At 44.6% G+C, this 15156-nt stretch overlaps 1 protein-coding gene across 1 annotated transcript in view; it reads right to left on the reverse strand.

Annotated features, from left to right (window-relative positions):
* The window catches only part of LOC130365858 (extracellular calcium-sensing receptor-like), a 50709-nt gene extending 39800 nt beyond the window's left edge, over positions 1-10909 (reverse strand). Inside the window, exon 1 of the mRNA XM_056568938.1 lies at positions 10176-10909. Coding sequence (XP_056424913.1) covers positions 10176-10909 — 734 coding nt within the window. The remainder of the gene's footprint in view (positions 1-10175) is intronic.
* Between the last annotated feature and the right edge of the window lie 4247 nt (positions 10910-15156).

The raw sequence follows: 15156 nt of genomic DNA on the forward strand, positions 1-15156 counted from the left end.
TGCTAGTACCGAACACTTCCTGAAGGATTGTCCTATCCGTCCTCCCCGCCTGGAAAGACGTCCGCTGACTCCGCACAAAGGTGAGACAGTCCTTGATGTCTACTCTGCTTCTCCACGTCTTACGGTGCCTGTGCGGATGTCTGCCTCTGCCTTCTCCTTCTCTGCTGTGGCCTTCTTGGACTCTGGATCTGCAGGAAATTTTATCTTGGCCTCTCTCGTCAACAGGTTCAACATCCCGGTGACCAGTCTCGCCAGACCCCTCTACATCAATTGTGTAAACAATGAAAGATTGGACTGTACTATACGTTTCCGCACGGAGCCCCTTCTAATGCGCATCGGATCTCATCACGAGAGGATTGAACTGTTGGTCCTCCCCAATTGCACTTCTGAAATCCTTCTTGGACTTCCCTGGCTTCAACTCCATTCCCCAATCCTGGATTGGTCCACTGGGGAGATCAAGAGTTGGGGGCCCTCTTGTTCCAAGGACTGCTTAAAACCGGTTCCCAGTAAACCTTGCCGTGTCCCTGTGCTTCCTCATGTAACCGGTCTCCCTAAGGCCTATATGGACTTTGCGGACGTTTTTTGCAAAAAACAAGCTGAGACTCTACCTCCTCACAGGCCTTATGATTGTCCCATTGACCTCCTCCCGGGCACTACTCCACCCCGGGGCAGAATCTATCCTCTGTCCGTCCCAGAGACTCTTGCCATGTCTGAATACGTCCAAGAAAATTTAAAAAAGGGCTTTATCCGTAAATCCTCCTCTCCTGCCGGAGCCGGATTTTTCTTTGTGTCCAAAAAAGATGGCTCTCTACGTCCTTGCATTGACTACCGCGGTCTTAATAAAATCACGGTTAAGAACCGCTACCCCCTACCCCTCATCTCTGAACTCTTTGATCGTCTCCAAGGTGCCCATATTTTTACCAAACTGGACTTAAGAGGTGCTTATAATCTCATCCGCATCAGAGAGGGGGATGAATGGAAAACGGCATTTAACACCAGAGATGGACACTTTGAGTATCTGGTCATGCCCTTTGGTCTATGCAACGCCCCTGCCGTCTTCCAAGACTTTGTTAATGAAATTTTTCGTGATCTCCTATACTCCTGTGTTGTTGTATATCTGGACGATATCCTGATTTTTTCTGCCAATCTTGAAGAACACCGCCAGCATGTCCGTATGGTTCTTCAGAGACTTCGTGATAATCAACTCTATGCCAAAATAGAGAAATGTCTGTTTGAATGCCAATCTCTTCCTTTTCTAGGATACTTGGTCTCTGGCCAGGGACTACAAATGGACCCAGATAAACTCTCTGCCGTCTTAGATTGGCCACGCCCCTCCGGACTCCGTGCCATCCAACGTTTTTTGGGGTTCGCCAATTATTACAGGCAATTTATTCCACATTTTTCTACCATTGTGGCTCCTATTGTGGCTTTAACAAAAAAAAATGCCGATCCCAAGTCTTGGCCTCCTCAAGCGGAAGACGCCTTTAAACGACTCAAGTCTGCCTTTTCTTCGGCTCCCGTGCTCTCCAGACCTGACCCATCTAAACCCTTCCTATTGGAGGTTGATGCCTCCTCAGTGGGAGCTGGAGCTGTCCTTCTACAAAAAAACTCTTCCGGGCATGCTGTTACTTGTGGTTTTTTTTCCAGGACCTTCTCTCCGGCGGAGAGGAACTACTCCATCGGGGATCGAGAGCTTCTAGCCATTAAATTAGCACTTGAGGAATGGAGGCATCTGCTGGAGGGATCAAGATTTCCAGTTATTATTTACACCGATCACAAGAACCTCTCCTACCTCCAGTCTGCCCAACGGCTGAATCCTCGTCAGGCCAGGTGGTCTCTGTTCTTTGCCCGATTTAATTTTGAAATTCACTTTCGGCCTGCTGATAAGAACATTAGGGCCGATGCTCTCTCTCGTTCCTCAGATGCCTCTGAAATTGAACTCTCTCCTCAACACATCATTCCTCCTGACTGCCTGATTTCCACTTCTCCAGCCTCCATCAGGCAAACTCCTCCAGGAAAGACCTTTGTTTCTCCACGCCAACGCCTTGGGATCCTCAAATGGGGTCACTCCTCCCATCTCGCAGGTCATGCGGGCATTAAGAAATCTGTGCAACTCATCTCTCGCTTCTATTGGTGGCCGACTCTAGAGACTGATGTGGTGGACTTTGTGCGAGCCTGCACTATCTGTGCCCGGGATAAGACTCCTCGCCAGAAGCCCGCTGGTTTTCTTCATCCTCTACCTGTCCCCGAACAACCTTGGTCTCTGATTGGTATGGATTTTATTACTGACTTACCCCCATCCCATGGCAACACTGTTATTTGGGTGGTCGTTGATCGATTCTCCAAAATGGCACATTTCATCCCTCTTCCTGGTCTTCCTTCAGCGCCTCAGTTGGCTAAACAATTTTTTGTACACATTTTTCGTCTTCACGGGTTGCCTACACAGATCGTCTCGGATAGAGGCGTCCAATTTGTGTCTAAATTCTGGAGGGCTCTCTGTAAACAACTCAAGATTAAATTAAATTTTTCTTCTGCATACCATCCTCAATCCAATGGACAAGTAGAGAGAATTAACCAGATCTTGGGTGACTATTTACGACATTTTGTTTCCTCCCGCCAGGATGACTGGGCAGATCTTCTACCTTGGGCCGAATTCTCGTATAATTTCAGAATCTCTGAATCTTCCTCCAAATCTCCGTTTTTCGTGGTGTACGGCCGTCACCCTCTTCCCCCCCTCCCTACCCCCTTGCCCTCTGGTCTGCCCGCTGTGGATGAAATTTCTCGTGATCTTTCCACCATATGGAAAGAGACCCAAAATTCTCTCTTACAGGCTTCTTCTCGCATGAAGAGATTCGCAGATAAGAAAAGAAGAGCTCCTCCCATTTTTTCCCCTGGAGACAAGGTATGGCTCTCCGCTAAATATGTCCGTTTCCGTGTCCCGAGCTATAAGTTGGGACCACGCTATCTTGGTCCTTTTAAAGTTTTGTGTCAAATTAATCCTGTCTCTTACAAACTTCTTCTTCCTCCTTCTCTTCGTATCCCTAATGCCTTTCACGTCTCTCTTCTTAAACCTCTCATCCTCAACCGTTTTTCTCCTAAATCTGTTCCTCCCACTCCTGTTTCCGGCTCCTCGGACATCTTCTCTGTCAAAGAGATCTTGGCCTCTAAAAAGGTCAGAGGAAAAACTTTTTTTTTAGTGGATTGGGAGGGTTGTGGTCCAGAAGAGAGGTCCTGGGAACCTGAGGACAATATCCTGGACAAAAGTCTGATCCTCAGGTTCTCAGGCCCCAAGAAGAGGGGGAGACCCAAGGGGGGGGGGTACTGTTACGCCGAGCGCTCCGGGTCCCCGCTCCTCCCCGGAGCGCTCGCTACACTTCCCTCACTGCAGCGCCCCGGTCGGTTCCACGGACCCGGGGCGCTGCGTTACCACCTCCGGCCGGGATGCGATTCGCGATGCGGGTAGCGCCCGCTCGCGATGCGCACCCCGGCTCCCGTACCTGACTCGCTCCCCGTCAGTTCTGTCCCGGCGCGCGCGGCCCCGCTCCCTAGGGCGCGCGCGCGCCGGGTCTTTGCGATTTAAAGGGCCACTGCACCGCTGATTGGTGCAGTGGTTCCAATTAGTGTTTACACCTGTGCACTTCCCTATATCACCTCACTTCCCCTTCACTCCCTCGCCGGATCTTGTTGCCCTAGTGCCAGTGAAAGCGTTCCTTGTGTGTTCCTTGCCTGTGATTCCAGACCTTCTGCCGTTGCCCCTGACTACGATCCTTGCTGCCTGCCCCGACCTTCTGCTACGTCCGACCTTGCTTCTGTCTACTCCCTTGTACCGCGCCTATCTTCAGCAGCCAGAGAGGTTGAGCCGTTGCTAGGGGATACGACCTGGTCACTACCGCCGCAGCAAGACCATCCCGCTTTGCGGCGGGCTCTGGTGAAAACCAGTAGTGACTTAGAACCGATCCTCTAGCACGGTCCACGCCAATCCCTCTCTGGCACAGAGGATCCACCACCTGCCAGCCGGCATCGTGACAGTTTGTTACAGTGTGTCACCCCAGTAGTAAGGTAATATTACACGGGGAGTGGGTTTGTTACAGTGTGTCACCCAGTAGTAAGGTGATTACATGTGGATTGGGTTTGTTACAATGGGTCACCCCAGAAGTAAGGTATTTATATGAGGAGGAGGTTTGTTACAGTGTGTCACCCCAGTAGTCAGTTCATTACATGAGGAGGGGGCTTGTTACAGTGAGTCACCCCAGTAATAAGGACATAAAATGAGGAGGAGGTTTGTCAAAGTGTGTCACCCCAGTAGTCAGGTAATTACATGGGGAGTGGGTTTGTTACAGTGTGTCACCCCAGTAGTAAGGTGATTACATGAGAATTGGGTTTGTTACAGTGTGTCAACCCAGAAGTAAGGTAATTATATGAGGAGGAGGTTTGTTACAGTATGTCACCCCAGTAGTCAGTTGATTACATGAGGAGGGGGCTTGTTACAGTGTGTCACCCCAGAAGTAAGGAGATTACATGAGGAGGAGTTTGGGTACAGTTTGTCACTCCAGTAGTCAGGTGATTTCATGAGGATGGGTTTGTTACAGTGTTCCATCCCAGAAGTAAGGTAATTACATAAGGAGGGGGTCTCTGATTAGCTGCCAATGCATCAGCTGAAAGTTATACTGGCTCCAAAAATTGTCTGTCTGCTGCATTACGAAGTCTGTTACAGCTTTGCACTGTTGGTACAAGCAGTCCAACATGCGTAATGTTGAGTTTAACCTTGTTGGAATGTTGCAAATGAGGCAGTGTTGTGGTAGACCATGCTGATACTGTAGGTGAAGGAAGGCATGTTTAAAAGCACTGCTCAACCGAACGCACACTTTCCTGCACATAGCCAGCATATTACTGAGACCGCCACAAGTTCTCAAGAAATGTTTGAAGACAAGATTGAGCACATGCGCCGAACAGGGGATAGTGTGTCATACCACCTAGACACAGGGCTTTGACGATGTTTGTGCCGTTATGGGAAACCATGTTTTCCAATGTGAGATCACGACCAGAGAGCCAGCTTGAAACTTTAGGTTGCAGTTCCTCCGCTGTTTGGATTTTCTCATCCAGGCTCAGCAGATGTAACACAGTGTGGTAGTGCTTGATTTTGTACTGATAAAAAGGGGGGGGAGAGGGGAGGATAAGCTATGCCCTTCCCTGTGGGAGGATGCCTGATGTCTGTGGAGGAGGAGGACCTGCATGAGAAAGAGAATTGGTTGGTGGGGTCAACAGTTGAACCTGATCGGCACAACCGTGGTGGTGTCACTACAATTTTCTGGTCATGTTCTGCGGACCCTGGCCTTAGTTACTACTCCATGTATATACCATGGCATATAGTGTGCTGTACATCGACAACTACGTAGAGTGGCTGACCCTCTCCGCTACATGATTGTGCAAAGTGGAAACAGCTTTCTGGGTTGGACAAACCCAATTAGTTGCCTGAAGGCAGTGGAGTCAAAAAGATGGTATGGAAGTGTTTGCACCACCAATAACCTGGCCAGATGTGAATTAAGGTGCTCTACAACAGGGTGATGACGTCCATTATGTTTGACAGTTTTTCTGTCCCAACCTTGGCTGCGCTGTTATTCATCGTTTACCCTGCCTCTACCCTCCTGCTCTGAACAGGTCAGCTCCTACTCAACTGGTTCCCACATCCTGTCCAACATGACATCATCGTCATCATCAAATTTATTGTCCCTGCCACTCCTTTCTGCATGAACTTCTTGGGTTCCTTGCTTCCCCTCAGCATAGCCACCAAGACGTCTTACAGTATGCCAATGATGCCTACCATTACCAGTCCCGCTAGTGCTATGCTCGACCACTGCTTCCATGTTCACCACCTCGAGTACAGACTGCAAAGCTTGATTCTCCTCACACAACTCCTCCTCATGGCTTGTGCTATCCTTCTGTGTAGCAGCAGTGGGGAGGCAAAGAAAGAGATAAGGAAACAGTGCGTCTAGGATGGACCTTTCCACTGCGCCATGTGACTATTGTCAGACTCTTCTTCCTCTGCCTAAAAAGACCTACGACTTCACATCAGCTCAGATAATGGACAATGTTAAGATTATCCTGGATGGCAGCTCATACAGGCAATATTCAGACAGGAGGGCACACATAGGGCTGTGTGCAGGGGATAATCATGTACAATTTCAATCAAAATTATTCAACTAACCATTGTAAATATAAGTTTTATTTGCATAATTTACAAAATTTCAGCTGTTTTCAAAATGATTATATGTAAATAGATACACAACTAATATTACAAGTTTTTTTTTGTTTTTTTATTAAACACAAACTGCAACTTTTTGAACTGATAAATACATTTTCTTCTTTATAGTACAGCTGTTGGGTATTACATAATTTATCTTATATTGTTAAATTAAAACAAATGTACTCCAACCCTGCTAGGCCTCTTTTACATACAACACTAGTGGCTACAGCTATAATTGCATTAACCCCTTAAGGATTCAGGGTTTTTCCGTTTTTGCACTTTCGTTTTTTCATCCTTACCTTTTAAAAATCATAACCTTTTCAATTTTCCACCTAAAAATCCATATTATGGCTTATTTTTTGCGTCGCCAATTCTACTTTGCAGTGACATTAGTCATTTTACCCAAAAATGCACGGCGAAACGGAAAAAAAAATCATTGTGCGACAAAATCGAAAAAAAAATGCCATTTAGTAACTTTTGGGGGCTTCCGTTTCTACGCAGTGCATATTTCGGTAACAATTACTCCTTATCATTATTCTGTAGGTCCATACGGTTAAAATTATACCCTACTTATATAGGTTTGATTTTGTCGCACTTCTGGAAAAAATCATAACTACATGCAGGAAAATTTATACGTTAAAAAATGTCATCTTCTGACCCCTATAACTTTTTTATTTTTCCACGTACAGGGTGGTATGAGGACTCATTTTTTGTGCCGTGATCTGAAGTTTTTATCGGTATGATTTTTGTTTTGATCGGACTTTTTGATCACTTTTTATTAATTTTTTAATGGTACAAAAAGTGACCAAAATACGCTTTTGACTTTGGAATATTTTTGCGCGTACACCATTGACCGTACGGTTTAATTAATGATATATTTTTATAGTTCGGACATTTACGCACGTGGTGATACCACATATGTTTATTTATTTATTTTTTTGCACTGTTTTATTTTTTTTATGGGAAAAGGGGGGTGATTCAAACTTTTATTAGGGAAGGGGTTAAATGACCTTTATTAACACTTTTTTTACATTTTTTTTGCAGTGTTATAGGTCCCATAGGGACCTATAACACTGCACACACTGATCTTTTACACAGATCACAGGCGTGTATTAACACGCCTGTGATCAGTGTTATCGGCGCTTGACTGCTCCTACCTGGATCTCAGGCACGGAGCAGTCATTCGCCGATCGGACACCGAGGAGGCAGGTAAGGGCCCTCCCGGTGTCCGGTCAGCTGTTTGGGATGCCGCGATTTCACCGCGGCGGTCCCGAACAGCCCGACTGAGCAGCCGGGTCACTTTCACATTCACTTTAGAAGCGGCGGTCAGCTTTGACCGCCGATTCTAAAGGGTTAATACCGCACATCGCCGCGATCGGCGATGTGTGGTATTAGCCTCGGGTCCCGGCCGTTGATGAGCGCCGGGACCGACGCGATATGATGCGGGATCGCGGCGCGATCCCGCTTCATATCGCGGGAGCCGGCGCAGGACGTAAATATACGTCCTGCGTCGTTAAAGGAGTACTCCAGTGGAAAACATTTTTTTTTAAATCAACTAGTCCCAAAAAGTTAAACAGATTTGTAAATTATTTCTATAAAAAAATCTTAATCTTTCCGATACTTATTAGCTGCTGAATACTACAGAGGAATTTATTTTCTTTTTGGAACACAGTGCTCTCTGTTGACATCTCTGTCCATTTTAGGAACTGGAAAAAAGCAATTGCTTTCCAAGTGGCACAAAACCCTCTACTCGTTGCTTTTGCAAAATGAGTGTAAAACATCCAATTAGAACAGATTTTGGTATAAGGTATTTGTGATATTGCCTGGCTCCATCTTCTGCATCATTTTGCTCTTTTCTCTCTGTTTCTAACTCAGAGAGTTGGATAAATCAGGTGCTGCTTGCTGATTGGCAGTTTTAACTGTACATCAGCCAGTGAACTGTACAAAAAAGCAATTTTCCAGCCTATTCTAATCTCCCCCCCTTCTGTCAATCCCCTGCTGTCAACCAAAAATTCTAATTAAAAACCCGTAAAGCACCCTTCCTGTTGGGTCACTCACTCCAGTTGTCACCCACCCCTGTCGCCACCCACCCTATTATCACCCACCCCATTGGTCTGTCAAGTGTGCATTGGAGAAAAAAGGTGTGCTTATCATCAGCTTTACTGTAGATCAGCAATAGTTTGTGTTCAATTTCCCAGCATGTCATCACCCACCACTGGGATCACATCACCCACACCCACTCCATTATCACCCACTCCTGTGATTAACCGACCGTTGTCAACCCACTCCATTGTCATCCACCCTGTGATCACCCATGGATATATCAAGTACACCAAATAAATAAAAAGTATATGTGTTGAAGTACCTCATGTAATAAAATTTGTCTCAATATATGTATTCTGCTTAGGAAGCATATATATATATATATATGAAGAAGCAGAATGTCCAGCGCAAATGAAAAGGAACTGGATGTTTATTCCAATAGCCAAAAAGACACGTAGAACATGACAAGGTGACGCGTTTCGGTCCTAAGGTTGGACCTTAGTCATACACTAGTATACAGTGAGTACAAACCTTATATAGGTGGCCCTTCAAACGCCGACCAGTAATCCGGCCGCATCTGAATAGGGTCCTCCTCCTCTCTCCGTGACGTGGGGGGGATGAGTAAAGCCCGGAGAGAAGAATGAAAAAGTGAAAAGAAAAAAGCGGAGACAAAAAAGCAAAAAAAAAGAAAAAGAAAAAGAAAAAGAAGGTGGAACAAGAGAAGAAAGAAGAAAAGGAAGAAAAAGGACCATACGTAATCGCCCCCACGTGACGGAGAAAGGTTACAATCTTAGACAATACAAAAGATCAATAAAAACAATAACGTTTATTACATGTAGGTGAAATATTTTTTAAAAAAGATCAATAATACAACACATAATCTTATTCTAAGACTACTCCCAAAAGGGAGAGAAGAAATGAAAGGAATGTACTATGTTTGGGGTTTCATAAGGAAAAGAAATGGAAAAAGAAATTGTTAAACGATAAACAGTAAATTAAATGGTATTACTAATTTTTTTATTTTTTTATATATAATAAATAGATGTAATTCACTATATATAAGTAAATACATGATATAATGAAATAGTAAATACCAATAACTTTCTCACAAGAGAAAGAATACTGTATCCTATGAAACCCTGACATAGATACTCGTACAGGATCAGCAAGTAGCTAGATTAGTCTGGGGTACTGGAACCGGTCAGGGAAAAGGATTGGGGGAGGGGACAGGGGAAAAAAGGAAAAAAGAGAAGTAAGAAAGCCCATGGTAAAATGGTCATGAGCATCCTAATTGAGAGGAACAAGGGAAATTTAAATAGGAAAGGCAACACCAATTAAATGGAAGGAGCAAAACATAAATAAACTTGAGTATGGGGTACCCGTACAGAAAAGAGTATTTCAATAAAGCAAATAGGAGGAACAGAGCTAAATAAATAAATCTCCAGCCAAAAATCACTAATAATGGAGAATGGTGTCCATCCTTTTATTAAGGCCCCGAGGGACGCGACTGTCCAATCTCAAAATCCAATAGACCTCTCGGTCCAGGAGTTTGAGCTTGACATTGCCACCCCTCACAGGTGGGCTGACTCGTTCTAGCCCCTGTAATATAAGGGATGACGTATTGCCGGCATGCACCTCGGCTATATGTCTCGAGACCATAGAGATATGTCTTGAATTAAAATGGGGTATATCCGAGATGTGTTTTCGGATACGGACTTTCAGTGGAGTGGAAGTACACCCCACGTATTGTAAATTACAGTCTCTGCAGGTAAGGACATAAACAACGTACGGTGTGTTGCAGTTGATATAAGCATTAATTTTATGGGTGTCGCCCGTAGTAGTTGAAACCACCGAATTTGAATTTTGCATAAAACCGCAACACACGCACCTGTTGTGTCCACACCTGTAGGACCCCATATAGCGTAACCAGGTTGGTTGTGATTTCTGCTGTGTGGAAAATAGACTGGGTGAAATGCTCTGACCGATAGTCGGGGCCCTTCTGGATATACATTTATATCCTGTAGGGAATACCCCTTGAAAGGCAGGATCACATAAGACAATGGGCATATATTTGTGTATGATGTTACAGATCCGTTTATATTCAAGACTATACTTGGTGCAGAAGACCACCGGGGAATCGGGGGTCTTCTGGGTACCTTGTGTCTTATTGTAGGAGGGAGAGATCAACAGCGCCCTATTTTTATTCGAGGCAATATTAATGCCCCTCTCTATGTCCCGAGACTGGTACCCACGGGCTTGGAGACGGGAAGAAATTTCACATATCTCCCGTCTAAAATCTGGGTCGGCCGAGCAGTTTCTGCGGGCTCTCACCATCTCACCCGTGGGCAAGTTACGAGTTACATGTGATGGGTGGCACGAGGACGCGTGTAATATTGAATTTACTGCAGTTTTTTTACGAAATGTAGCAGTTTTCACACAGCATCCCTCATTGTCACCCATCAAATGCAAGTCAAGAAAACTAACCATGGACACCTCATGATTAAGAGTGAACCTCAAGTTAAGAGAATTCTCATTGATGTACGTGCAGAAATCCGGTATGGCCGCCACATCGGAACTCCAGATGATAAGAATATCATCTATGTAGCGGCCATACCAGATCATGCACGACAAAAATGGGTTGGATGGGGAGAAGATTGTCCCCCTCTCCCACCAACACATATAGATGTTAGCGAGAGAGGGGGAGAACTTCGCCCCCATAGATGCTCCCGTCACCTGCAAAAAGAAATGGTGATCAAACATAAAGAAATTATGGTGTAACAGGTAGTCCACCACCTGAATGATATACTCTTGTACTGTATGAGAATAATCAGAGTATGTGATAAGGAACCATGTTAAGGCCTGAAGAGCCAGGGAGTGGGGGATAACAGAATATAGTGAGACAACATCAGTTGTAATCCATCGGTATGAATCACTCCACTTTATCTGGTTCATCATATGTAGAACATGGCCGCTGTCCTTGATGTATCCCGGCATATGTGCAATCAAAGGCTGCAGGGAAGCATCAACCCAAGCGCAAAGGCGTTCGTTGAGGGAAGATATCCCCGCAACGATAGGCCTCATAGGGGGAGGAAAAATACACTTGTGGATCTTGGGTAAGGAGTGGAAAATGGGGACCACGGGGTCCTCCACAATCATATATTCCGCCTGCTTTTTGGAAAAAATATTATGCTTAACTCCAAGATCCACAAGTGCACCTGGTTCACGTTTATAGATTTGAGTGGGGTCACTCCGGAGTGGCCTGTATGTATCGATGTCAGATAGCATAGACATATTGACTTTAGCATACAGACCAGCATCCAGAATGACCACAGCTCCCCCCTTGTCCGCCTGGCGGACAATTATGTCTCCCATATCTGTTAATTGTGATAGAGCTGTTCTTTCCCTGTGAGTGAGATTGTGGTTAAATTTCCCTGTATTAGCCTGTCTGGCCAATTTAGTAAGATCCCTCTCCACAGCTTCCTGGAATAAATCCAGTGAAGCGGTACGAGAGCCAATGGGGTAGAAGTCCGGATTCGGTGTCGGAAATGCAGGAGGTCCGGACCGAAATTCGGAAGACCGGAGCTCCTGCAGCTCAGAGACCGAAACCAGATCCCTAAAGGTAAGTGCAACCCCCCCACTATTGCAAACAGGCGTGGGCAAACATGGGGGAATGGATGACACAAAACTAGGATCATCATGCATAGATAATATATTGGAGGTCTCACAATCAGATTCTACAGGGGTAGGTTGCATGTCATTATACAGGTCCGTGCTGGCATCGACCCACGTATCAGGATTACTTTTAGAGATATTATAAAAATGTCTCTTGACGGTAATGTTACGGACAAACTTATTGATGTCCAAGAGAGTCCGATATAGATCAAAATGTACCGAGGGAGCAAACGTCAGTCCTTTAGACATAACAGATAGTTGATCGGCCGTGAACACCTTTGCAGACAAGTTGTAAATAGGTATGGTGGTTACCTCTTGTTCCTTTGTGATCTCCGGACGTCTTGACCTGTGTTTCTTCCCCGCCCTCCGGCGTTTTTTGGACGGGCAGATGCATACTGGTCCCGGGTCGTTATGGGTGCTGGTGTGCTCTGTGAGGCTTGTTGCATATCCTTATGTTGCTGGAATGAATCCTCAGCCTCAGATGCGGAGGTGATAGACTCGGCGTCTGTGTCACAGAAGCTAATTTTTCTGGCACGAGCTTTACGCCCACGTTTCTTGTTCCTATTATCATTTTTAAGGATAGAGCGTGGCGTTGATTGACCCATCTGTGTATTCGGCCATAGAAAAACACTGTCCGTTTTGTAGTCTTGTAGATCGCGAAGAAATTTTTTGTGTTTAATGTACGTAATACTTTCCTCCATCTGTGCCAAATTAGCAGTGATTTTGGCGTTTAGTTCAGCATACAGAGGATGTTGTTCAAATGGGGTAAGTTCCTGCTTCAGGGCTTGGATTTGATCATTAACCCCTTGTAGAGCGGTTTCCTCATGTGCTATAATCAAGCGCATAAACCGTAGAGAAAAGTCCGATAACAACTGATTCCATTCCGACCGGAATTGTTCCGAAAATATTGTCGTAGGAAATTTTCTTATACGGAGCCCTCTAGGGATCATCTGCTGCTCCTCGTATTTTTTAAGAGTAGACAGGTCCCACCAGATCCTGGTTTCAGTGGAGAGGGCTTCCTCTAGCTTGTTCATGCTGATCCGTAAGTCAATGTTCTCACATGTACTTTGATCTGTGGCGTTAAAAATCTTCATCATCCGTTCCGATCTTGTCGGGCGGACCTCTGGTGGTACATGGTCTAATTCTTCGGCCATGACGCTAGTAATTCGAATCTCCAGAGGTCGGGAGGAGCAAGGGCTAGGCCCCACGTGTGACTGCAAACAAAGAAGTGTATAGTCCAGCTCACTCCCTCAGCCCGTCGCGCCAGGACCGGCGTGGGCAACGCCGACTGGAATTAACAAGAAGAAGCAGAATGTCCAGCGCAAATGAAAAGGAACTGGATGTTTATTCCAATAGCCAAAAAGACACGTAGAACATGACAAGGTGACGCGTTTCGGTCCTAAGGTTGGACCTTAGTCATACACTAGTATACAGTGAGTACAAACCTTATATAGGTGGCCCTTCAAACGCCGACCAGTAATCCGGCCGCATCTGAATAGGGTCCTCCTCCTCTCTCCGTGACGTGGGGGGGATGAGTAAAGCCCGGAGAGAAGAATGAAAAAGTGAAAAGAAAAAAGCGGAGACAAAAAAGCAAAAAAAAGAAAAAGAAAAAGAAAAAGAAGGTGGAACAAGAGAAGAAAGAAGAAAAGGAAGAAAAAGGACCATACGTAATCGCCCCCACGTGACGGAGAAAGGTTACAATCTTAGACAATACAAAAGATCAATAAAAACAATAACGTTTATTACATGTAGGTGAAATATTTTTTAAAAAAGATCAATAATACAACACATAATCTTATTCTAAGACTACTCCCAAAAGGGAGAGAAGAAATGAAAGGAATGTACTATGTTTGGGGTTTCATAAGGAAAAGAAATGGAAAAAGAAATTGTTAAACGATAAACAGTAAATTAAATGGTATTACTAATTTTTTTATTTTTTTATATATAATAAAAAGATGTAATTCACTATATATAAGTAAATACATGATATAATGAAATAGTAAATACCAATAACTTTCTCACAAGAGAAAGAATACTGTATCCTATGAAACCCTGACATAGATACTCGTACAGGATCAGCAAGTAGCTAGATTAGTCTGGGGTACTGGAACCGGTCAGGGAAAAGGATTGGGGGAGGGGACAGGGGAAAAAAGGAAAAAAGAGAGGTAAGAAAGCCCATGGTAAAATGGTCATGAGCATCCTAATTGAGAGGAACAAGGGAAATTTAAATAGGAAAGGCAACACCAATTAAATGGAAGGAGCAAAACATAAATAAACTTGAGTATGGGGTACCCGTACATACATATATCTATATATAGTAGAAAAAGAACAGCACAGCCAATGAGAGGAAAATTTCGTAGGGAGGTGCACGCAGCTCCTGGATCCTTGGTTAGGGGATCATCTTTCAAACAGTACAAAAGTCTTGTCCACAGCACCAAAAATCATGAAAAAATATGTGTTTATTCCATAAAAGGTGTCAATATAGCAGCAACGTTTCAGTCAGCTCAACCTGAGCTCAACCTAAGCTTGAGAAAGGTCAGGTTGAGCTGACTGAAACGTTGCTGCTGTATTGACACCTTTTATGGAATAAACACCTATTTTTTTTCATGAATTTTGGTGCTGTGGACAATACTTTTTGTACTATATATATCAATATATATATATATATATATATATATATATATATATATATATATATATATATATATATATAATACAGACAAAGAATAAGTCAGCCAGCACTTTAGTTGATACCAAACTATTATATGGACCTGGCCTACAGGTGCACGCTACTAGGCTAGATATACAGCAACAGAAGAATGCAGCAGCACACTGCCAGCACAAGGATATAGGTGCAACATGAATATGCAGTTAAAACATGGAGAGCTATACAGCTATGGTGTAATAGATGCAAATGTGAAACTATGAAATAGTGAGGCACTTAGCTCGCAAATTTGTCTCCGCCGGCGGTCAAATAGCTTGGACCGTCCCACCGCGATAAGGTAGCCTCCTGGGGCGGACCCTACACTGTGAATATGCCTCTGTGTGAACAGTTCAGTAAGTATGGCAGGATCTGGAACATAAGGCAGGTCCGTCCCAGGAGGCTACCTTATCGCGGTGGGACGGTCCAAGCTATTTGACCGCCGGCGGAGACAAATTTGCGAGCTAAGTGCCTCACTATTTCATAGTTTCACATT

Source organism: Hyla sarda, chromosome 1 (genome assembly GCF_029499605.1).
Source record: "Hyla sarda isolate aHylSar1 chromosome 1, aHylSar1.hap1, whole genome shotgun sequence".
Lineage (NCBI taxonomy): Eukaryota > Metazoa > Chordata > Amphibia > Anura > Hylidae > Hyla > Hyla sarda.